The 23754-nt window shown below is 50.0% G+C and overlaps 1 protein-coding gene across 1 annotated transcript in view; it reads left to right on the top strand.

Annotated features, from left to right (window-relative positions):
• PAPPA (pappalysin 1) overlaps positions 1-23754 on the top strand; it is a 236192-nt gene that overhangs the window by 206168 nt on the left and 6270 nt on the right. The window contains 3 exon segments of the mRNA XM_040631792.1: positions 3547-3656; positions 12051-12122; positions 16783-16881. Of these exon segments, the coding sequence (XP_040487726.1) occupies positions 3547-3656; positions 12051-12122; positions 16783-16881 (281 nt within the window).

Here is a 23754-nt window from a genome sequence, read left to right on the forward strand (position 1 = left end):
CACTTATGTCTGTGATAGGGTCCCTACCCCTAACTCAGAATATACAAGTGAACATTCAGTTACATTCATGACTGGTATTAAGTGGCCCTGGGAGGGAAATATTTAATTAAGTGACTTTTATTTAAAAAAAAAAAAAACCTTACAGAAACAGACTTCCTGCCTGTCTCCATCCACGGATACGATACACTCAAATATATTCACACTCGCAAAAATAAACACAAGCACAAGTTTACTAACCAAACAGACCCAAACACACGCATCGTAAACTCATGCCTGGCAGGTACACATCAGCCAAATACCGCAAACACATCACCTAACACACACACACAGCTACGCGTAGCATTCACACACGTGGGACATATAATCACACACGTGTCACGAGACAGACACATCTCATGCCCTGAAACATGTTACGTACCCAGAAAGCTGCACAAATGCACCCCGTGGCCACTGTGTGCACACACTGCCTACACATGTCACAACCGCACACGGCCTGGCTCTCTGCTCGCCAAGCTAGGGGGAGCCGGACGTGTGGCCGTAGCGTCCCTTTGCCCACCAAGCTTTTTCACGGTCAAGCAGAAAGGGAAAGAAGTCAGTCCAGCACTGGAACCTGGACGTCCTCCCCTTCCCTGTACCCACGTCCCTGTTGCCATGCAGATGCCCCTGGTGTGAATACAGTGATCCACGGTGGTGGGGGGCATATGTGGGAGCTAAGAGAGCAAAGGCAGCACTGGGGACGCTGGGAAACAACCTTGGGGAAGGAGGCAAAGCAGGTTTCCCCCCTGACCTCCAGGTCCCTCCCCTTCCTCACCTCTGAAGACCTCCAGATCAGAAGCCCAGGCTGAGCCCCTCCCTGGGGAGAGCCCACCTCACCAAGGAGGGGATTTGATCCAAGGCCTTACAGTCAGGGGTGAGGTGCGTGTCCCTTCATGTGGGCTTGGGGGCTGGAGGACACATTCTGGAGCCACCCAGAGCAGCTCCCTGTGGGCCCCTCCCTGGGCAGCACAGGCCAGCTTCTGTGCCAGTTAGGAGCCCTCAGAAAGTTGCTACTGGTCCCCGGGGCTGTCACCCTCCCTCCTCCTCCCAGGGAAGGAGAGGCAGGGGCCTGGTGAGATCACCCTCTGTAATGATGCCAGTTTGGGCTCATCTATCACAACACAGCAGCCTGGTCCTAAAGCCCCAGCCCCGTGGGTGGGGGAGGAGAGCGCAGGGGAGGAGCCGCAGGGAAGGGGAAGGGGAAGGGGAGCCGGGGCTGCTCTGCAGGCAGGGATGGCCTCCTGCCTTGACCATATTTTCCCCTTTGTTCCCCTCCTGGGAGAAGAGAGCCTTTGGCTTTTCCCCTACAGGCGGCCTCTTGCTTTTGCAAAAGAGGATTTTATCATCATAGCCTCGCTTCTACCTCGCTCCCTAAATACTCCCTTAGAACTGATCTCATGACAGACACGCAGCACTGACTTTCTCCAGCTGCTTCGTGACTCCCCCCGCCTTATTCCCGTCATTCACCTTTTTGGTATTTTTGCAACCCCCCCGCCATTTCTTTTCTGTCCTCTACCTTCCTTTCTCTTTCCTCTGTTGGGCTCCCCTGTATCCATTGCTGGGCTCCAAAGGCAGAGGGACGTGGGTTTTAATTCATGGGCCCCAGCCTGCTTTGTAACCTGAGCTCTGTGCAAGTCTCTAACCTGAGAAATGGGTGTGATGACAACCTGTCACACAGCACGGGATATTCAGGAGAACGAGTGACATACGAAAACCACCTGCATGGCCAGGGATCTGCCCCCCCCTTCTGGGTTCGGGGGCCCTGTGTTTAAAGTGAAGAGGTTTTAAACACTGTCCTAGGCCTGCCACTCCACCCTCGTCCCCTCTTCAGTCCTGGTGAGTCTCTCAGACTGAAGAGGATGACAAGATTGCAACAAGAAGGGCCCTCATTGATAAACTATATATACGTATATAAGTATATGTGTGTGGGGGGGCAGGGGGATACACACATAGACATCTCACACACACAACCTTTAGAATGGCTACTGGGATCGAGTTGGCTGTCTCTTAGGATCCACTTAGTGCTCAAGGGTGGTCCTAGCACTAAGGCAGGGGAATGACCTCCTTCGGGCCTTGGTCAGACTCTCACACGTCCGTTCTTTGCCCACATGAACGAGCACGGCTTGAGAGTCCTGGGCACACCTCATGGGATAGGCTTGATTTTCAGGAGACGTCACAACGTGTGAGGTCAGGGTAGAGAATGAATGCACCAAATTATAGTCTTGCTAACCCTCGGCTTAAAGTCAGCTGCCCCTCACCGGTGGCTGCTGTGTACCCACCTGTTTATCATCAGTGCATTCAGTGTTTCCTTTATCCACATATCCAGTCTTGCATTCATTCGCTCCCCCATCTGGGTACCCATGTCGTCCTGTGTGTTCATCCGCTCCTAGTCCCTTGTCCGTGTACGCATCCGCTCACCCCGTGTCCCTCACTCATTTCAGGAATACTTGCTGCCATCCAGGGTGCAGGGCGCCAGGCATGGAACAGGGAGCACAGGGAGGGCCGGCCGCGGGGGTGTACGGTCTGGCAGGGAGGAGAGCCATCGAGAGAACAGTCACCACGCCTGTGGGAAGGGGCTGGTGCCTGTGAGAGGGCCTGGCCTGTCAGGAGAGCGGGGAGGGCTCCTCGGAGCAGGCAGCACTTGGACTGAGGTCTGCAGGATCATTAATAGCGCACGAGTTGAAGAAGAGCAGGAGGGGTCTAAAGGCACAGGGAGGCGTGTGCGGAAGCCCTGTGCAAGCGGAAAGCGAGGGACTAAGAGGTGGTGCTGCGTTCATGGGCTTGCCGCGCCCCGGGCTGATGCGCCCTGAGCAGTGGCTGGGTGTCAGGCACCGGGCTAGGCTCACAGATGCGCCCCCTCATCCCTGTAGGTCTAGCGCCTCACTGTAACTGTGGAAAGGTAGTCGCAGGGAGGGCGTAAGGCCAGCACTGAGAGACTCATCGTGGCTGAACACTGCTCCCACTCAGGCGCAAAAATTAGGGCAGGCTTCTGGAGGATTTGAACTGGGCCATGAAGGACTGATAGGATTTGACCTTGAGAAGGCAGATGGGGGTGATTCGGGGGATGGCGTGAATGGGGGCAGAAATACAGAGACAAGGGGTTGTGGGACTTGAGTGGAAAACCTGGCTGGACCACCCAAAGTGTGAAGATAGTTAATGGGAGATGAGATTGACTCAACCATGGGAGCCCATGGATGCCAGGCAAAGGGGACTACGCTTTGTCCTGCTTGTAGGGAAGCTTGGAAATGTTCTCAAGCAGAGGAGGGGCATGACCAAACGGGGCTCAGGCCCAGTGAACATGGCGGTGGGTGCAGGCTAGATTGGAGATGAGAACAGAGTCAGGGAGACCAGAGGCCGCCCCACTGGGAGTTCACTTCTTCCTGTCCTCAAGGCCGGGATGGCCCGGTCCACTGGGGACCAGGAACGACAGGGCCTGCACTGTGGGAGAGCAGCCCATGGGCGTCAGGGGACTGGGCGTGAGCTGTAGCCTCACACTGTGCTTGCCCTCAGGGTCGGAGTGTGTCACCTCGTGCCTGGACCACAACAGCGAGTCCATCATCCTGCCAGTGAACGTGACTGTACGGGACATCCCCCATTGGCTGAACCCCACACGGGTGGAGGTGAGTGACAGGGCCGTCCCTGGTGGCTAGGGGAGGGACGTGACCACTGGACACTTACTGTGCCCTGGTCCTGAATTCGTCCTTTTGCATATGTTCAGTCATTGACTTGTCACACCTGTTCTGTGGGGTGGGCACTGTTCACAATCACTTCTGCAGGCTTCCAGCATTTCACACTTGCCCTTGGCCAGGCCTGTGCAGAGGGACCTTTTATTTACTGTTCCACTGAATCCTGATGACAGCCTAGGAATAAGAGGACTGTTGTCCCCAGTTCAGAGGTGAGAACACAGAGGCACTGAGAACATACACAAAGCAGAGTGAGGTCACATACACATGTCTGTCTGACCGGAAAGTCTGTACTTGGAAGGATAGCGTGATCCGGCTTCTCTAGACTTAGAAGGCCTTTCTCCTTCCATGGCCTAGATTTCTGGTATCCTTCTCCCTGCTTTACTTGTTTGGTGGAAAGCAATTAATACGTGATCTGGGGAACCGATAACACCCGTTGCTTATTAAGCACCCACTATGTTCACATGCCTAGCACTCAACACACAAGATCGTATTTAAGCCTCAGAATTGTATGGAGCAGGGGACATTGTCTGCAGTCCCTGCTTGGGGACACTGAGATCTCAGGAGTGAGCAGTGGGCCCAGTGTGAGGGCTCAAACCTGAGCCTGAATCCGAGTGCAGTGCTCGTCCCACAGTGTCAAGCTGGCGTGGACCTGGCCAGAGGCCCTGTAGGCTCCGCCTCCTGGCAGCCGCTGTCCTTGCCCAGGTCCACTTGGGGGCTGGCCACTCCCACTTGTCTATGTGTCACCTGATCCACTGGTGGCCCTAGAGCTGGTGGGGGACCCTACTCTTGCTCTCAAGGGCAGCGCGGACCCCAGGCCTCACATATCTGTTCTGGGCACTGGCTCAACCTGGAGAAAGTGAAAGAGGGAAGCAGGGCATGCAGGGCGGTGTTCAGCAATGTCCCTCTCGGCCAGCCTTTCTGCTTGGGGTGCGGGGGGCCTCGCAGTCTGCCCTCCTGCTGCAGATCTCGCTCCGGATAGCCAGGCAGAACCCGATACGAGGTGTACTATTTCTCAAATGAGCTGAGGGCATGCCTGCGAGGGCTTACTCAGCACTCGGCCTGTGGCGCTGGTGCTGGACTTGGACACCCACTCTGCTCCCCGGTGTACCCCAGCGTTCTTCTTCTCTCCTCTCCCCTTCCTCCTTCTCCCCAGATGCCCTCTGCCCCATCTCCAACTCGAGTCCCTTTTGCCTGCTTCTGTCTCCACTCTGTCTCTCTCCCCTCTCCCAAGACCTCTTACCACCTTGTTCCACCTCCCGCCCACCCATACTCTCTCTCCCCTCCACCCATACTCTCTCTCCCCTCCATCTGCCCCTGACTCCCCCATGCATACCCTAGACAGCCCTGTTTCCCTAACCTCATGCTCTTCATCTGTTCTCTGCCCTCAGCATGCCTTTCTACACTGCTAACCCAGCGTCCCCACACGGATCCTCACTGAACGCCCCGGTGAATGCCAGTGTGCTGTCCACACCCAGGGGCACGCACAGAAGCCCCACATCGGAATCTCAAGGAAGTTTGAGATCAAGTACAAGCCCCTCATTGTACAGATGGAGAAACTGAGGAGCAGAGAGGGAGAGGATTAGGCCAGGGTCACACAGGAAGCAGAGCCAGGACCATGCCATGCCATGCCATTCCTCCCCTCCCTTCCTTTCCCCTCCCCTCCCTTCCCCTTCCCTCCCCTCTCCTCCCCTCCCTCTACCCTGCCCTGCTTCCAAATACCCTAAGACAGGGGAATTACACTCCTACACAGAGAAGACACAGGAGACCTCCCTCATACCCCAGTACCGGAGGTCTTCTCTGCCTGGGCTTCAGACCAGTTTCCCCTGGCCCAGCTCCCACTCAGGCCTTTTCTCTGCCCCCTGGGTGAATTCCCACCCTTCCCTCTGTGAGCCCTGGGCACTAAAGAGTTCAGTTCTAATTCACTGTGAAATAAATCCAGGGATTTGAAAGCCTGCGAGCCCCCCTTCCCCAGTTGCCCACCCGCTGCCTGGCTGCCCCAGCCCCCACCCAGTTCCCTGGTCTGCTGGCCTTTATTGATGCCGGCCTACGGAGAGAGCCATAACGAGGTTCAGACCTCCACCGGTCTCCGGAGGCCTCATTATCCAGGAGGAAAAAAATGTGGTAGAAAAAGGGAGGAGGGTGAAGGGCAGAGATTGATGATTTCCAGGAATAAGGCAGAAAAGCTGGCCTCCGCTACACCCTTGCCCCTTGTGTGGTGAGAGCGACATAGAAACAGAGCTGCCGGAGCAGACGCTGCCAGGCCAGGGCGGAGGCCCAGGGAGCCCTGCGTTCTGCCGCCGCCTCCGGGCCGGCCAAGGCAGATGGGCGGGGGCCGGGCTCTGCTCCAACTCCGGTTACCTTTGTCCTGGGGGAAGGAAGCGCGGGCCCAGAACTGACATTTCACGGACGCCTCCTGTGACTCGGGCACGGGGTCATGCTTCCTTTACCCCCTTTCCCCCTCCCACACCCCCTGGAAGGTCCGTGTCAGTCTCTCCCCGTTTCCAGAGGAGGAAATGGAATCTCAGCGGCGGCCGGGGAAGCCCCTTGCCTGAGAGGCAGGGGAGGGAGCCCCTGGCCAGTTGAATGTGTAGTGTTCTCCGGCTCCCCGTGCTGTCTCTGTTGAACGTAGGACAATAATAATAAAGGCAAACTGGGCAAACCCTTTACTGACCGCTTACCAGGGAATATGCCGCTGAACAGTTAACCACGGGCTCTCTGTGCTCCCCCCAGCAACCCCCCCCAAAAACAACCACCGTCTAGAACTCTGACTTGTAGCATTTGCCAATTACCGTGGTGTCAATATCCCCCCCCATGGCCGATGTCCTGGTTCCCAGGTTGCCCTCACTGCACACAAAACTGGGACGGGACGGGCACCATTGCCCCTCGTGGGCCCACGCGAGCCGGCCGAAGCCCACACTGGCACGTGTCGCACGACAGCCTCTATTTTAAGTACTCTGCGCATATCGGCCTATATGACGAGAACAGGGCCTACTTAGATAAGTGGGAGATCAACAACGAGATCCCCGTGCCGTGGTGAGCGCACCAGAACGGTGACCTTTGCGAAGGCAGGCGCACGGTCCTCTTACTTACCACGGCACTTCCCCTCGTGCCTAACACGCAGTGGGAGCTCGCTAAATACTTGGGGTTGTAGGGTCAGGTGACCAAGGTTCTCGTTCAGGCCCAGGCATCGTCTCGCAGCCTGTCCTTGGACAGATCCTGTCACTTCTCTAAGCTGCAGTTTGCCCATCTGTGGAATGAGAGATAGGCCTGGATCAAGAGGCCCGAAGTCAGACTCCCACGGGAACCAGGCAGGAGGGTAAATGGGTGAAGCGGGCCAGGCGAGTCATTCTGTATATTCAGTACCTAGGCAGATTATTAATAGTAGTAGCAGGGTGTACTAGACATATTTCAGACAGATAGGCTTAAAAGAATACAACGCCCGTGTGCATACAGCCCAGCTGAAGAAATGACTTTCTCAACTTTCTTCTTAAGATATAATGCATGTGCTGACCTTACATGGAAGACTTGATCAGTGTTCCTATTTGTGGCCACTCCTGAAACCACATCAGGATCTCTGGCTCCCCAGAGGTTGTCCCCTTCCCGTGCTAGGCCATGGCTGTGCCACCAAGATAACGTCTACTGGGTTGGCTTTTTTTTTTTTATTAAGGTATAATTGACATATAAAATTATATTAGTTTCAGGTGTACTAAAGTTTTTAGTTTTACTTTCATAAAAACACTCTGTCCCTTTATTTTTTTAAAGTTCTCTCCTTTGAAAGCCCCCACCTCCCCGGCTCCCACCGCCCCGCATGCACTGTTGGAAGTCATAGGGACACGGAGAAATCTTCCTCACATCTAAATAGAGGAAACAGTACAAATTCAGTGACAGATGGCAATGTCTCTTGGGCTCCGTGCTGGAGAGACTACAGGGAAAGGTGGAGACAGTGGTGAACTCTGGAAAACACATCCTGCTTCCCGGGGGGGGCAGCTCGAGCCAAGTGTGGCAGTGTGGAAATGTGTGCCTAGAATGGCTAGATTTTCCACTTTGTCTTGAATATAAGAAATCCGAAGTCTTTAAAATATAAAATCTCTGATTTTTTTTTTTTAGTACTGGCAAATAATTTTGACTTCTGTCAAGCACATTGAGTGCCAAACCGAACATTTCTGTGGGTTGTATAGCCTGGAAGCTGTTGGCTCGCAACCCTTGGATGGGGTGGACTCCTAGCCCTGGGCATCAGGAATTCAGGGTAGCAGCCTCTCTGTCCCCAGCTCCGAAGGAGCACCCCTGGTCTGCCCGGCACCTCGACTTGTTCATGGCAAATGCAGCTCACAGCCTCAGAGGCTCGTAAATCCTCTGGGCAGCTGGGACCTTGGATTTCGTAATGGCTTCTGGGAGAAGGTTGGAAGGAGGGAGGAAAGAGAGGAGAAGAAGAAAGGGAGTGAGGTACTTAAGGGGGAAAGAAAAGGAAGTCACCATTTATTATCTATGACACACGGACACTGTTTTTTAGGCAGGTCCAAATATGCCACCTCATTTTGTCTCCACCATACTCCGATGGGATCAGCAGTATCACCATTTTACACATGATGCTGAGTTCTCACTGGGTTTTCACTGCCCAATTCACGTAACTAATGCAGCTGGATCAGAATGTAAACCCAGGGCTAATTCTCCTGCATTGTGTCTTGCAAGGCAACCACCGTATATATTATAAATCATAATTTGACACTTGCGGGCAAAGGATGCAGAATTCCTCCCTTGAAGGGAAGGCAGCGCCGTGGAAGGCCCTGTCAAGAGTCTAAAGTCAGAGGTAGAATGGTTCCGAGTGCACGTGAGGTCTGGTCTGTCCGATGGAGAGGGGAGATACCGTGCGTCCGGCATCCAGTGATTTCTCATTCACTCATTCAAAGACACTGATGTACTTCAACGTGGCAGGCATCCTTCAGACACCAGGCATTCAGGGTGGAAAGTGCCTAGGCTTTTAAAGGAAGCTAGAAGCTGCATAACTGATAATGAATGGTGAACCTGTTAATTGATACCATTCATTCACAGGAAGTCCTATACACCAAGGGAAGAATTAAGGAGAAAAGAGGGCTCATCTTAGAAGGTATCAGAAGGGGTGTCCATTCGGAGCCTCAGGATGGAGAGGCTCTCTTAAGATGTTTTCTCAGATGTCTTCAGCTCTGCCTGGGGCCTCATCTTCCCTGGGATTCAACTTGGAGACACTCTGCCTCCCCACCCACCCCCCCACCTACTTTTCTCTTAAAGCCTCTACCTTTCTGAACCTTGGTCTTTCCATCAGGCCAAAGAGTAAACTATTTTATGTTTACAGTGTCGGGGGCTAGGGGATGTGAAGGAGAGTGCAGGGTTCAAATGTAGACCTGGACATCAGAGAGCTATGGGCTCCTTCCATATGGCTTGTGGCAGGTCGGGTAACTTCTCTGTGGTCTGTTTCCTCCTGTGTGACCCAGACTCGAAAATAGTACCTGCAGTTGCAGTTATGATAAGAGTTAAATAGATCAAGCTCTGAGGACAGGGCTTGTGGATGAGGATAACTATGACAGGGTTGGTAGCAGTGCGATGATGATGCTGATGACGTTGGTCCCATTCCTGATGTTGATGAAGAAGAAGATGGTGGTGGTGGTGGTGGTGGTGGTGGTGGTGATGGTCACTGCAGCCAGGAAAAAAGGACAGTGTATCCTTCTTATGCACCAAGGCAGGAAATGAAAGCCGTCTTACAAAACTTGGTCTGAAAGTGCTCTCACTGGGCTAGAGGCCTCACTGGGCTGCAGAGGAACAAGGCTGACATTTGAGGGGCCCCATCTGGGATCTCCCAGTTTGTGGTGTAAATAGCCTAGCTTTTCCTTGCTCCTGCTGCTTGCCCCCTTCCGGTTCTCCTCACATACAGAGGGGCCCTGTAGTGAGACAGGTAGGGCGTGCAGCCCTAAGGAATAGTAGAAAATCCAAAAGCCTTGGAAAGGTAAATAGGCTCATGCGGGTAGTATAAAAGTCCTTTTTCTGAACTCACGTCAGGTAAACCTCAGCTGACAGAAACCTGTACAACCACACCACGACACTCCTGCAGACGGATTAAATTAGCTCGCAGATAAACAGGGGGCGGGATGGGCCTCAAATCCCTTGTGGATCCCAGCCCTGCTGTGTTCTGTTACTTGAGCCATTACCAAGGGTCCCTCCAGCATCCCTGGATTTTGGCTGGGGACAGACTCTCCCACCCAGAGATGAAAGCCTGGGTTAAGGTCTCCCAGAGAATGAAAGCAGGTGATTCTCTCTACTTCTGGCCCTGCGGCCGGGAAGCAGAGGGCACCAAAGTAGCTAAGCTGGAAGAAAGGGGCACTGGAACTACTCACATTCCTTCATCCGGTCAACATGTATTTGTTTGCTGTGCTCCAGGCACAGAGAAAGACGGAGATGTCTAAAACCCGGGTCCCTGGTTAATCATTCCCGTACCATTCATCTCCACGTTTCATCACAAGCCCATGATGAGATTTTCAGGGCCCATTTCACAGACAGGAGAACCAAGCCTCAGAGTGGAAATTTACAAAGCAATTTCCAATTGAATTGCATCTACATCTGACATACCCCATGCCCCAGGTCTTTCCCACATGTCACCTTGTCTAGTTGTACTGGGAAAAGGCAGAAAGGGGCAGGAGGGGCTACATAGTAGGTTTCACATGGCAAGACGGGTTGTCCGACTGGTTGTTTGTGCAAGACTTTAATTCAATTCTGCTTACACTAAACTGGTCCTCTAGACTACACCGTGCTAGGCATGGTAAGGACTCTTCTGATGTTCTAGAAGAGAGGAAGACAAGTAAACACTGCCCATTGATAAAAATTATCTCTATTTCAAGATGTCGCCATTCATTTATAACAAAAACATTGATGGGGCCTCCTCCATGTGCCAGACGCCTTTCTAGGCGTGGGTGATCCAAGGGTGAACCATGGGTGCTGTGCAGCAGAAAAGAAAGGCACCAACCCAGTCTTAGCCCCATCTTGGAGTCACGTGGTTCCCTTTGTTCCAAGCTCACCAGGAAACCTAATGACAGTTGGGTTCCCATATAGGTCTGCCTTCAGGGAGAAATTGAGTTGGTCACATGATTTTCCACATTCTGGCCCATATGACTGTTCATTTCTTAATTAACATTAATCAGCTGGCAATCATCCAGGAGAGCAAGCCTGATCCTCATATTGGATTTTATGTTATGAGCTGCCTTAAATAATTTCCAAAACGAGTGCTCGGTTTCAAATCCTGGTTTCTTCACGAAACAACTATGAAGCCTGAGGAATTTATTCTCCTTATGACCCAGGATTAATGTCCACCCCCCTGCATGGTAACAACTAATAAATAAGATAAATGCATAAAGTAATTAGCACCACGGATGAACTCAATATATTTTCGTTGTCATTATCATAGTAATAATAATAATTATTAAAGGGGGCTATAAATAAATACATACATGCAAACCTAGAAGCTCTGAGCGGGGCTGGGGAAGGCACCACAGGAAAAGTAACTCTTAAGCAGCAATTTAAAAGATAACTAAAGGTTCTCCAGGAGACAAGATGGGGAAGGGCATTTCAGGGAAGGAGAACAGCAAGAACAAAGTGGCAGGGGTATGGCAGTGTGGACAGTGTCAGGGAGTTGGGAGCAGGCCCATATGGCATGGTGGCAGGTGGAGGCAGGAAGGGTCCAGGTCTCCAAGGGTTCTGAACCAGTCCGCTGCCCTCAGACTGCGGTGCGTATCAGAATCATCTGGGAGGCTTGTTTTTAAGATGTGGAGTCCCAGGCCCTGGCCTTAGAGCTAGAGATTTGGATTCGTTAGATCCAAGGTGGCTCTGAAGTACCTGCCTCCTTGAGCTCCCACAGTGACCCTGATGAACGCGGTCCTCAGCACATGCTTTGGGAAACCCTGTTCCACACTATTCTGCCATCTTCCTGTTCTAGCCGTACATCCGCTCTGCCTTTCCTCCTTCCTCCCACCTTGTTCCCAACTCCACCTATGGATCAAACATCAGCAGAGAATTTCCTGAGGGGCCTTTCTGATGGCGTCCTCATCCTCCAATGCTGCTGTTCTTCGGTCCTTATTCCTGCCAGGGAGATACAGAAGCGTGATACCTACAGCAAACACGAATACTATTGTAATCTTACGGCTCCTGTTATTGCAAGTAGCTGGGCAAATTACCCATGTAAATGCCAGGGTGAAGTCAGGACGTGGAAGATCCGGGAAGAGGTGGGGTGGTCGAATGTGGTGCCGACAAAGGATGAGTTCCTCCCAGCCCCAAACCCATCTGACTGCTCTGTCCCTCTCTCTGCAGAGAGTTGTCTGCACGGCTGGTCTCAAGTGGTATCCTCACCCTGCTCTGATTCACTGCGTCAAAGGCTGTGAGGTGAGTCCCTGGAAGGGATCCTACCGTTATTAACACCATTATTGCTGTTCTTATAAATCACGGCTACCGTTTGCTTTACCTACAAAGTGCTATAAGTATCCCTTAATAGACTTCTTGGACAGGAATGAGCAACCCCATTTTATAGATGGGGGAACTGAGGCACAGAGATATCAACAAACATAAAAAAAAATCACAGATAACAGAATTAGGACTTCAAGACAGGTGTTCCTGCTTCCTAAGCCTATGTTCAACATGACGTTGCATCTGTGAGGGAGGGAGGGAGGCCATGGTGATTTTGCATCTATAACATGCCAGACGTTTGACCAACATTATCACATTTAATGTTTACAGAACCACAGGAGGCATTCTTTTCTTTCCAATTCCTATTTTACTGCTGACCATTACTTGCAGTTCACTTCCTTTTGCCACACATTTGTCATTCACTCTTTCTGCAACCCAGAAGTAATATGGACACCTTAGACCCGACCGTAGAGCTGAAAGTGAAGGTCCTCTCTGACTTCACAGTTGAACCCTTCCCTGGAACTTGGCTTTATGGAGATGTTTCTGTGTCTCAGTGACAAGGCTAGGGAGGCAAAGGGGCAGGGTACTTAGAATGTCATCTGTATTCTCAAGGGTTTACACTGTCTATGGAACTGGGAGATATTTCTGTGCACCCCAAGTCCCTTGTGGGTCTTCTCAGCTGGCAACGAAAAGGACACCCCAAACCCCATCCAGGTGGATGCATAAATATTTCTGGTCCCCCCCAGAGCCTGAAAATGCAGGTGAGAGGGACTAGCTTGTGCTCTAGAAAACTTTATCTTTGATGCAATTCTTAGAATGTCAGAGTCAGAAATGCTCTTCTAGCTGATCTAAGCCTGACTTTTTAAAGCTGTAGCCAGATCTAAAATTTGATGGAATGCTCAAACGGGAAGGGTTCTTAGTGTGATCTAACCCTACTCAATGGTTATATGGAGTGGAAAGTGAGGATCAGAGAGGCGATGGACTGACCCGGGGTTGCACAACATAAAAGCCACAGAGCCAAAGCATGAACCTGGGTCTCCTGACTCCAGGCCAGTGCTTTTTCTCCTCCATTAGGCCACCTCCCACCCATGAGCCACCCCTGAGCTGCAAGTGTCACAAGACAGTCCCTGGGTCGCACTTCTCTATGTATTGGCTAGGGGCTCCCTGTGGCATCTTCTCAGGGCACTCAACACTGTAGTCTTTAAGAGCCCCTCATTCTCCCAAGGTTCAGCCAGGAATGGCAAAACCAAGGCCAAGGCCCTGTGGCTTTTGCTTCCTTCCACCTTTCCGGATCAGTCCAGCGCTTGGAGAAAAAGGAGCTTGGATTACCTGGATCCTTGTTCTGCTGAGTCGGCGGTCTAGGCAGCCAGTGTGACAGCAGAATTCGATCCCTCCTTTGACTCAGCACCTGGGCCTAGGAGACCCTCCCCTGTCAGGCTCTGAGCGCTGCCAACGACGCTTACCGCCTCTGCCCTTGCAGGTGATCTCCTTTCCTCCTTAGTGTGGAGCTAATAGTTTGCCTCCTGTCTGGGGCTGAAAGGGATGCCTGGGAGAGGTACAAATGCTGAGTTCAGGGGGGAGCTGTCACCCTGGAATGTCTAGAGGTAGCCAAGATTGAGCACAGGTTTTGGGACTCCTGAGCCCTCTACCCCAAGCTGTGTCCAAAGTGGTCACTTCACTCTCTCGTGTGTCAAACTTCACTGATGCTTCTTATGTGCCCGACACAACTCTAGGTTCTGGGACCACAGTGACCTCAGGCAAGTGCAAACAGTAACTTTGCTCTTCCTGAGTCATCTGTGGCATCTTCTTGTCCCTCGTCCATCCATGCATCCACGTATCCACCCATGAAGAACCTCATCATTTTACTGAATAAACCTGAAAGGAACAGATGTTTGGTGAAGTTTTGCTCAAATTGCACATGTTTTGCTAGGAAATCTAGGATACAAAAATGGGTGACACGCAGTCCTGTCCATCAGGACCTCACAGTATAGTGAAGGAGATAGGCAATTGAAGAAAGAATTCTAAAATATGCACCAAGAGCTGTAACCAAACCAAGCACAGGAAGCTATAGAAGCCCAGAACATCCCGGGGTATCAGAGAAGGCATTTCGGAGGGCTGAGGTTGGAGCTAGATCTCGAAGGGTGAACCGCTTGCCTGGACACCTTAGTAGTAGCCATGAGAAATACCAGCGATGGGAAAAATCTCTTAAGTGGCAGAGCTTTTCACATGGTATTTGCTCTCTCTCGAAATTCTCTCTTCTCCACCCTCATCTAATTAACCCCCGCTCACGCTTCTGATCTCTGCTGAAAGGTCATTTCCTAAGGGACACCTTCACAGAGCTCCCTGATGAGGTCCAGTCCTCGTACTTCTTAACAGCCTTGTGGTGCCTGTCCTCCATCGCTCTTATCAGAGGTGAAATTGGCCAATTAGATGTGTGATTATTTGATTAAAGTCTGCCTCCTCACTGAAGCGTAAGGTCTGGAGGAGTAGGAGCTCCATCTGTATTGACTCCCTGTTACAGCTTTGTCTTAGCACGATGTGTGACATGTAGCAGGCATTCAGTATATATGGTTAAGTACAGGGTGGATGGTTAGAGGGGTGGATGGAGGCATGGATGTGGCTGCAGGAAAGGTCACGTAGGGGAGGACAGCTGGTGATGAGACTGGAGATTTTTTCAGGGGCAAAAAAAAAAAAAGTTTCATTTATTTTTTTCTCCTCTTCCTCTTCTTTTCCAAGCCAGTTCCTTTTATTCTAAGGGACATTTGGTTTCCTTCCTTACTCTGTTTTATATGACATAAGAAAGATGATAAAGAACAGATCCCAAAGGCACAGAGCAAAACCAAGGGCTTCTCCCTTGTTGTTTGTACCTCTGTGCTCGGATATGAATGTAATACTGTGTTCATTATTGCAGGTACCCGTCAAAGTCATGCTTGTGTTCACAGCCATGCACATTTGCACCTAGATACCTGAGCACGGCTCTTTGCCTGTTCTTGGTTCTGTCTTGCTAAGATATTTTTTTAGACCCTTATAGGATAGTGATGAAATGGAATCTGGCATCGTGAGTTGGGAGCACAAAGGCTCTGTGAATTTGGAGCAGAGATGCAAAAGCCAGGGATGCCACATGGGAGGGACTCCTTGTGAGCTTGGTTCTCCCCATAATAGTCAGGATGGGAAGGAAGGACCACTGGATCACAGGGGTTGTGCTGAGATGCTGTGGTCTTAGCCAACTGATGACATCTTTCCCATCAGTGAGTCACTGAGCATTACAGAGCCCAATGTAACTTTTATCAGAGAGGTCTTACTTTCATCTGCCCTCTATATTAAAGGGTCACACGGTGTTGCTTTTGATGTGCGGAGGGGTATGCTTATTGCTTTGAGAAACCAGTGGGCTAATCCTGCCTCTTCATTTCACAACTCGGAGCCTTGAGGTCCAGAGAAGATAAGCCACTTAATCAAAATCACCAAGTAACCCCTCCAATTGGCTGAGGTTTGTTAGACTAGAACCCAGATTTTCTAAACCCCTGCCAGTTGTCTTTCTACTATGCCGATACAATCTATGCAATCTCAAAAACATTACTAAGAGCCGAAGTTGTACCCAGCATTAAACTAGGTAATAGGGAGACAAAGAGGAACTGGATGTTGCCTGTGTGTTCAACGAGCTCACAGTCTTACACACCAGCTGCAGGTTCATAAGCAGACATTAGAAAAAAAAAAATAGTGTGCTTCGTGCTTGGATGGGGACAAAAAAGTATTAGGGGGTTTGCAGGCACTCCTGACTTTCCCATAAGGTTACTCTGGGTTCAGATCAGTAATGACTTAACTTAGGGTTAGGGGTTGGGGTTAGGGTGGGGCTTGCCACATGGGAGGTTCCTCATCTTTGGGGCACCACAGAGTTGGAGGAACGCGGGGAAGAAAAGCAACACATCATTACGTGCTAGATGCAGACTAGACTGGCAAAGAAAAAGTAGGAAGCCAACTTAGATTGAAATCGCTGCTCTGGCCCTGCCAGGTGATCTTGGCTGAGCCCCTTTCTTGCTCTGAGCCTCAGAATCTTCATCTGCAAAGTGGGAAGAGCAGTGCTTACTTGACATGTTGTTTGGAGAACAAAGAGGACAACAAACACGTGAAGCATGTGACAGCAAGGACATCTGTACCTTAGTGCTAGAGGACAGGGAGCCCACAGGCCATTGCGCCAAAGTCCTATGAATTCTTGTGTTTAATCTTGACAATTCTTGGGCAGATTACATTCAGCTTATGTGTAATATAACTTAGGTTTTAATTACCTACTACTGGGAAAAGTAGGGGAAGGGTGCTCAAATTTTCTAATCATTTCTTCAAGTACGATGAGCCCTACTTTAGGAAGATATAACTGATCTGTCCTGTGGCTTTGCATGCCCCAGCCTACAAGCGTGTCTACCAGCAGAACCATAGTTAAGTTGCAGAAAACTCGACTAGATAAGTCTTTACAAATGATAGAAGCGATAACTTGTCCAAGGGGGTGTTGGCATTTGAAGCCAGGTAGGCTGTCTGCAGAGGTTTTTAAAAGGATGCGAGCTAGCTAAACAGCGGCAGGGCCATCCCCCACCCACGCCTGGATGCTAACGGGCCACCTTCCTTCTGCCTTTCTCCCCACTTGCAGCCCTTCATGGGAGACAATTACTGTGATGCCATCAACAACCGAGCCTTCTGCAACTACGATGGTGGGGACTGCTGTGCCTCTACGGTCAAGACCAAGAAGGTAGGCCCCCCGGGCAGGCGCCGCCTGCAGGCCTTCCCAGCTTCCTAGCCAGGAGCACCCTGCATACTGGACAACCCGTTGTCCTGGTTGTGTCAGCCCTTGCCCACAAGCTGTGTTCTGTTGTATTGTATTTTTCATTCTTTGAGGCAGTAGTTCAGCTAATATCATGGGCTGGTCCCTGAGCTGGGTGGGCAGGCTCGTGGATGATCTTTGCAGATGTTGTTCCTTACTCTTAAAGCTTGGAGCCGGGTATGGAAGCTGACAAATACCAGTGTAATCAGTACTTTCAGAAGGGGAGGCTAGAGCGCCGCGAGGGCCCAGGCCAGGCGCTGGAGAAGGGCTCTACTGAGGGATCAGCCTCAACACTGAAACTTAAGGGGGAGGGAGAAGGAGAGGGGAGGTGGCTAGGAAAAGAGTTTCTGGGGCAAGAGACTAGCTCGTAAAATCCTAGGGAGAACTTGCATTTTTAGGGAGTATGGCCAAAATCTAGGGGTAGAGAGAAGATGGGATATTCTTACCAAGGTAAGTCATAGCCTTTGATTATTTTATAATCTCTTTGTAAAATTAGGGGGAGTGGGTCTTGGATGTGATTTTCTCCCTTTGCAAATTAGGGTGCAACAGGAGTGATTCAAGTGTCTCGAGTAAAACTGGAACATTTGACTATGCTGCATACCCACCACTCACGGAAAGAGTGGCCACCCCACTTTCTTCCCGATGAGAGCTGGGATCCCCGCCGAGAGCTGTGGGAGAGGTGGTCAGACTGGGCAACCTGGGTTGAGGAGTGCTCTGGTGATGAATGAGTTAATGGGGAGCTATTTCCAGTTTTGTACTCCTCTACAATCTGAGCTGAAAAATCAAAAAATAGTTTGAGCTAATCTCTCTCTCTCTAAAGAAGGTGGAACTGTGTTCCTGAGACCGGTAGTAGTCAGTCTTGGCAGAAGTCTGTCGGTGATTATCTGCTCCGAACTTCTTATTTCCTAACGGGGGCACTGAGGCCAATGCAGGAGAAATGATTCGTCCACGGTGGAAGAGTGAGTGAGAGAAACAGGGCAAGCTTCCTGGCTTGCTATCCAAGTACCTTTGTATCACACCATCCTTAAAAGAATTAGTTCCTTTAAGAAAGATGCTCTGACACCTAGAATGTGGGGATGAACAAGGCCAGACCCAAGGAACACACTCAGATTGCATCTTTGGGGAGATGAGCAGGGCTACTGGGGCTCTCTGGGGTTGGCCAGTTTTGTATGGGCAAACTTCAGCATGCCCACCCCCTCCTTTTTTTTTTTTTTTTTTTTTTATAAACACAGGTCAATACTTTCTGCTCAAATACAGTAGAATAAAATTCATTTCCTATTACTGCATTTTATTTTTCTCCCAATTATGAAACAATGCATATTCTACTTTTTGGAAAATCCAGAAAGCAGAAGCGAACAAAGGAATCATTGCTTATCGTACAACCTGGAAAGCCATTGCTTTTCCTTCTGCCGTATTTTACTGTGTTTAAGTGTGTGGGTGTTTGTGCCTGTGTATGTATCTCGCTGTATTTCCAGTGTGGGATCCTGTTTTGTTCTGTTTTGACTTAGCACAGGAAATCTTATACATAAGAATGATCTGATATTCTTATAAACTTCCCAGCTGCAGTTTTTGCTCTATTATTATTTATTAGAGCATTGTGATGTATCGTGATTTATAGAAACGTTCACCTCAGGGTGTTCTTCTTAACTCTTGGGTTACTTTAGTTTCTCACAATGATAAATAATGAGGCTTGTGACTGTCTTTGCAGGGAAATATTTCTGCAGCTCTATTCCTTTACAATTGTGATTTCACAGTGTCAGAACTGAAATGACTAGGACAAGAGGTGTGAGCATTTATAAGGGTCTTGACGCCTGGCACCAAATGAATATAGTGAACAGTAGTGTCATGTCACCGTTTCCGAAAGTGAATGGACAATGACGTTTGTGTTTTAAATAGAAGTTTGAGTAGAGTTAGGGGGCGCCTGGGTGGCACAGCGGTTAAGGGTCTGCCTTCGGCTCAGGGCATGATCCCGGCGTTACGGGATCGAGCCCCACGTCAGGCTCCTCTGCTATGAGCCTGCTTCTTCCTCTACCACTCCCCCTGCTTGTGTTCCCTCTCTCGCTGGCTGTCTCTATCTCTGTCGAATAAATAAATAAAATCTTTAAAAAAAAAAAAAAAGTTTGAGTAGAGTTAGGACGCAGTATTCATGTGACACCATCAGTTGGAGCAAGAGCAGCTCCGATTAAAAGAATTTTCCTACCAACTATAACTTATATACAAAAACATAAAAAAAAAAACCACCCTAATTTATTTTTATTGGGAGACTTCCTTAAATGGAGTGCTGTTTCTACAGAGCGCGTGGTAGGAACATGACGTCATGAGATTGAAGTTCAGGTGCAGATTCCAAATTATTACAGTCACTTGAAAAAATATATCTGTACCCCGAATGGCCATTTTAACTGTGCATACTGGGTTCGGTTGCAACAATTTCAGACGTCAGGGCCTTTCCGTGCTGCCTCTTTAGTAAGGGACCCAGAGTCAGTTCTTTGCTAGTTCTGAATATGCTTCCTAGTCCTTTTTTTTTTTCTTTCCTTTTCTATCCACAATATATATATATATATATATATATATATAATTTTGGCTTTTTGGGTTAAAAGATCCCCTTCTTCCACTTTAAATTGGTGATCCTTATCGTCGGCCGAGGCTGCAGAATGCAGAGAGCCAAGCTTCCTTCCTGCAGTGAGATGCATATTTCTCGAGCATCTGTGTGGGCCCCATGCTGTACCGAGCCGTGCGCCCTGGGCAGAGTGCAGGCTGGCACCTGCCCTTGTGAAACTCGCAGTCCGTTAGGGCAGCCGGGCGTCAGGCAGTGAGGTGTCCAACCATGCGTTGTAGTGCCTTTATCAAAGGGCAGTAAAGGAAAGGGGCGGGATCTTACGGAGACCAGTGTGAAGGTCAGGGAAGCCTTCCCTGAGGAAGCGATGTTTACCCTGAGACCTGAAGAGTGAGTAGCTTTCCTGGGGAAGGTGAGTGGTGGCTGAAGACAGGATGGAGAGGCCTGTGAACACCATGTGGGAAGTGTGGATGACAGAGCCTACTGGCTTCTCTTCTGGTGCATTTGGCTTTCCCAGAGTTGTTTCTTATTCAGTGTTTGGGGCTTTATTTCGGATTTGAGATTTCTGGGAGTCTGACTTCTGGAGGAGAAAGGGAATCTCAGATTAAACTCGTACTTCCTACCATCTAAATTCTCCAGTTTAACTGCTAAATAAACTCCAGCTTCTCGAATGCTTTAACACTCCTTCCTACAGTAGACTGGTTTATAGAGACAGCAGGTGGAGAAATAGAGAAGAAAAAAGACACCCCTAAGTGAAATGCCGAAACTGTCGGACATCCTGCCAGACACGTGTCCTCCGTCACCTTCTTGAATCCCTGTGGCAAGTCTGACAGGTCACTATGAGCCCAGTTGCCCAGGTGAACCAGTGTGGGCTCAGAGCACTTGCAGGTCGTGCTTGAGTTCACTTGGCCACAAGTACCAAGGCGCAGATTCGAACCCAGGCCTGCCTGATGCACGAGCCCAGCTCTTTCTTGTGCACGGGGCCGAGTCCTCAGTGTGCCTGGGCCTAACCCTCCCAGTTCTGGTTGGAGACAATTCACCATGACCCCCATCTGGCAGGGAACCTTGGCTATGGGACCCCCTCCCCTTGGCAAAGGTGAAAGCGGCTTTTCCCAGCGGCAAAGACAGGGTGGGGAGTGGTTGAGGCTTTCAGCCTTGCCAGCCATCCCTGACGTCCCAGACAGCAGTTTCCTCTGAGTGGAAAAAAGTCCTGCTTTCTGTCTCCAGCTTCCCCAGCAGGAAGCCTCTTACGGCAGGAGAGGGGCCAGAGGCTGGCTTCCTTCCCCTCATTCCCTGCTCCGTACTGCTGGTCCTGGTCAGTTCCTACCTGGACTCTTGGCCCCAGGCACCCATCGTGGGGAGTTCCCTGTCCACAAGCACACGGCCTGGCACTAGAAGCTCACTGATAGAGCAGATTTGCTTCATGTACCTTCCTCAGTGACAGTAATGTCATTAATGGAGCACATACTGTGTGCCTGGCCATGGTTTGGAGGCTCTGTGCCTATTGTCTCACTTTGAGACCCCAGAAAAACCCGACAAGGTAGACGCAGGGGAGGCTCAGAGAGGTGAACTCATGAACTCACTTGCACGAGGTGACGGAGCTGGTTGTAGAATTTAGGATTTCCTGGCTCCGAACAATAGTCACTATTTATGGAGGGCTTACGATGTGCCAAGCGTAGTGGTAACTGCTTTTGCATGTGTCATCTCTTTTCATCACACCGTCGCCCTATTGTAAATGCTGTCTTGTTACCCTCATTTTACAGACAATGCATCTGAGGCTGAGAAGGGCTGAGGTCCCAGGGCCAGTGGTAGAGCTGGGAGGGAAACCTCGTGAGTCTAAGCCACGAGGCAGTTGCCTCTAACCCCTATTCTGAACATCGAGTTGTAATGAGCTTGCATCTTGCCCAGGCATTTTGCCCTTCCCCTAGTGGGTGGGCTTCTTCCTTCCTAGTGCTCCTGGACAGGAGTCCCGGGTATGAACTCAAGGCCAAGGGGTAAGCACACAGCATCTTCTCCCAGACATCTTTCTAGCCAACTCTCTAACTTAACCTCTTCCCAGTCTCCAGGGCTGGGGCCTCTTGGTCACTTGGCCCACAATGATGTCTGTCTGCTCCCTTCATCCTTCCTCCCCTTGTTTGTCTTTCCAGACACCAGCTGTTCCCCACATCTGCCCTGTGGGGTGACCTGGGCCCGGCTGGCAGACAAGAGCAAGACAGTGCAGGAAACTCCGTCTGACAGGGGTGACCGGTTTCCCATCCAGACACCTGTCTGCAGTGCGAGGCAGACAGGAAGGGGCAGGACTCAGCTCCTCAGCATGTCAGTTTATTATTTTCCTGTTGGAGCCTTGAGGAGTCTTGAATACAGAGCAGACTTCCAGAATGGTGGCTTCAATAAATTTACCCTCATAACAACAACAAAAAAAATTCATCTATAATTGGAATCATCCTAAGGAAGCATGTGTTGGAGGTTTAAGGGAAGAAGGGGAAACAGCCTTAACGTATTCAGCACAGCAAGGCTTTGTAAGGCGTGGTGGCCTGGAACACCGCTTATGGTCATGTTTTAGACAGCTGCTAAGAGACTAATTCTGGAAGATGTCTGGGAAGTTGGGGTGTAGTCCCAGTTCTATGACTTAGTTCTGTGACCCTGGGCAGGCCAGTCTCACCTTTGGTTTTTATCTCTTGACATTTGGATTATATTCATGTCTAAGGCTTCGCCATGTGGCTTCCTGAGGGAGTTGGCCATTGGTGAGAACCTGAAGGCTATTTGGGGCAGAGACCAGTAAAGATTAGGAACCAATCCCAGAAACATCTCAGCATAGGATGACATGCCTAACCGATGACATTAAGTGTAGGGTTGTAATATTTATTTGCTAAATCTAAGTGAAAATGTGGTTTCTTAGGAAAGGACATTATACCCAAACATAGCCCATTGGTCTAAGGAGTCTAGTGATTCTAAAAATCATGAGATGGACAGCAATCTTTTATGCCACTGGGTGGTCCATGCTAAAGGGTTGGGTATTGGGCTGCAGAGCTAGTGAGGTCCATCAATGGCTCTTAAATCTCAACTTAGCAACCAGAATGGTCCTCCAAAAACAAGTCTTGTGGTATCACACCTCTGTGCAAAGCCCTTCAAGTGTCTCCCCATTTTACTAAGAGTAAAAACCAGGCTTCCCAATGGTCTATAAGGCCCTATGTGCTCTGCCTACCCCCATTACTTCTCTGCCTTCACCCCCTACTATCAGTACCTTCCTTCACTTAACTCCAGCCATCCAGCCAGGTGTCCTCCTACCTTGCAGAATTTGTCACTGGCTCCTCCTTTAGCTGAGAACATTCTTTTCCATTCATCCACATGGCTCACTCCCTCACTTCCTCCAGGTCTTTGCCCAAGTGTCAAGTTCTCAAGGAGCCCCATCCTGACCACCCACCTTACATCACCCCTGGCACTCATGCACCCATTTGCTTTGGATTCCACTTTTCTTTCTTTTATAACCCAGATCACCTTGGCACATACGATAAAATGTATTATCTCATAATCCCTACCCCCTTGCTGATCAAATGAAGATTTCATGAGGTCAAGAATATGCATCTGTCTGTTCAGTGAGGTATCCCTAGTTCTGATGTACCCCACTGTTGAGCACCTTCTATGTGACAGACCCTGTTCTAGGCCACAAGCAAGGTGGACCTGGTCCCAACCATGCTGAGTTCATGTTTTGTGGCCTAGTAGCCACATATTTAGACTATATTAAGTGCTAACAGTGATAGAGCCAGTGAGGAGAGTCAACAAAGCTTCCTAGGGAAGGAAACACCAAAGGTGAGGTATGAAAGGCATGGTAGGTCTTAGCTAGGTAAAAGGAGTAGGGGGATAGAAGACCAGAAATTAGGATGTGAGAGAAAAGAGGAGTGTTTCTGGCAGAGGGCACAGTCTGCAAAGACCCAGACATAAGGAAGCGTGTTAAGGAAACCACAGTTCCCTGAGTGTGGCTAGAGCACAGGATAAGAGGGGATGTAAGTAGTAAGAGGTATGAAAATGAGCCTTGAAAAGGCTTTTTAAATCAAGCCAGGGAATCTGAGCCTTATCCACAGAGCGTAGGAGTGTTCAATGATTCTAAGCACTGAACTAGTCTACAGGATCCTAGAAGGCTTCCTGGAAGAGGGGCTAGACATGTTTACCTTGGAAGATTAGTAAAAGACAACAGGAAGATGACTAAACAGACTACACTAATCCCTCCTTGTCCCAAAAATCACTGG

The sequence above is a fragment of the Ursus maritimus genome, unplaced genomic scaffold (genome assembly GCF_017311325.1).
Source record: "Ursus maritimus isolate PB19 unplaced genomic scaffold, ASM1731132v1 scaffold_17, whole genome shotgun sequence".
NCBI classification, from domain to species: Eukaryota; Metazoa; Chordata; class Mammalia; order Carnivora; family Ursidae; genus Ursus; species Ursus maritimus.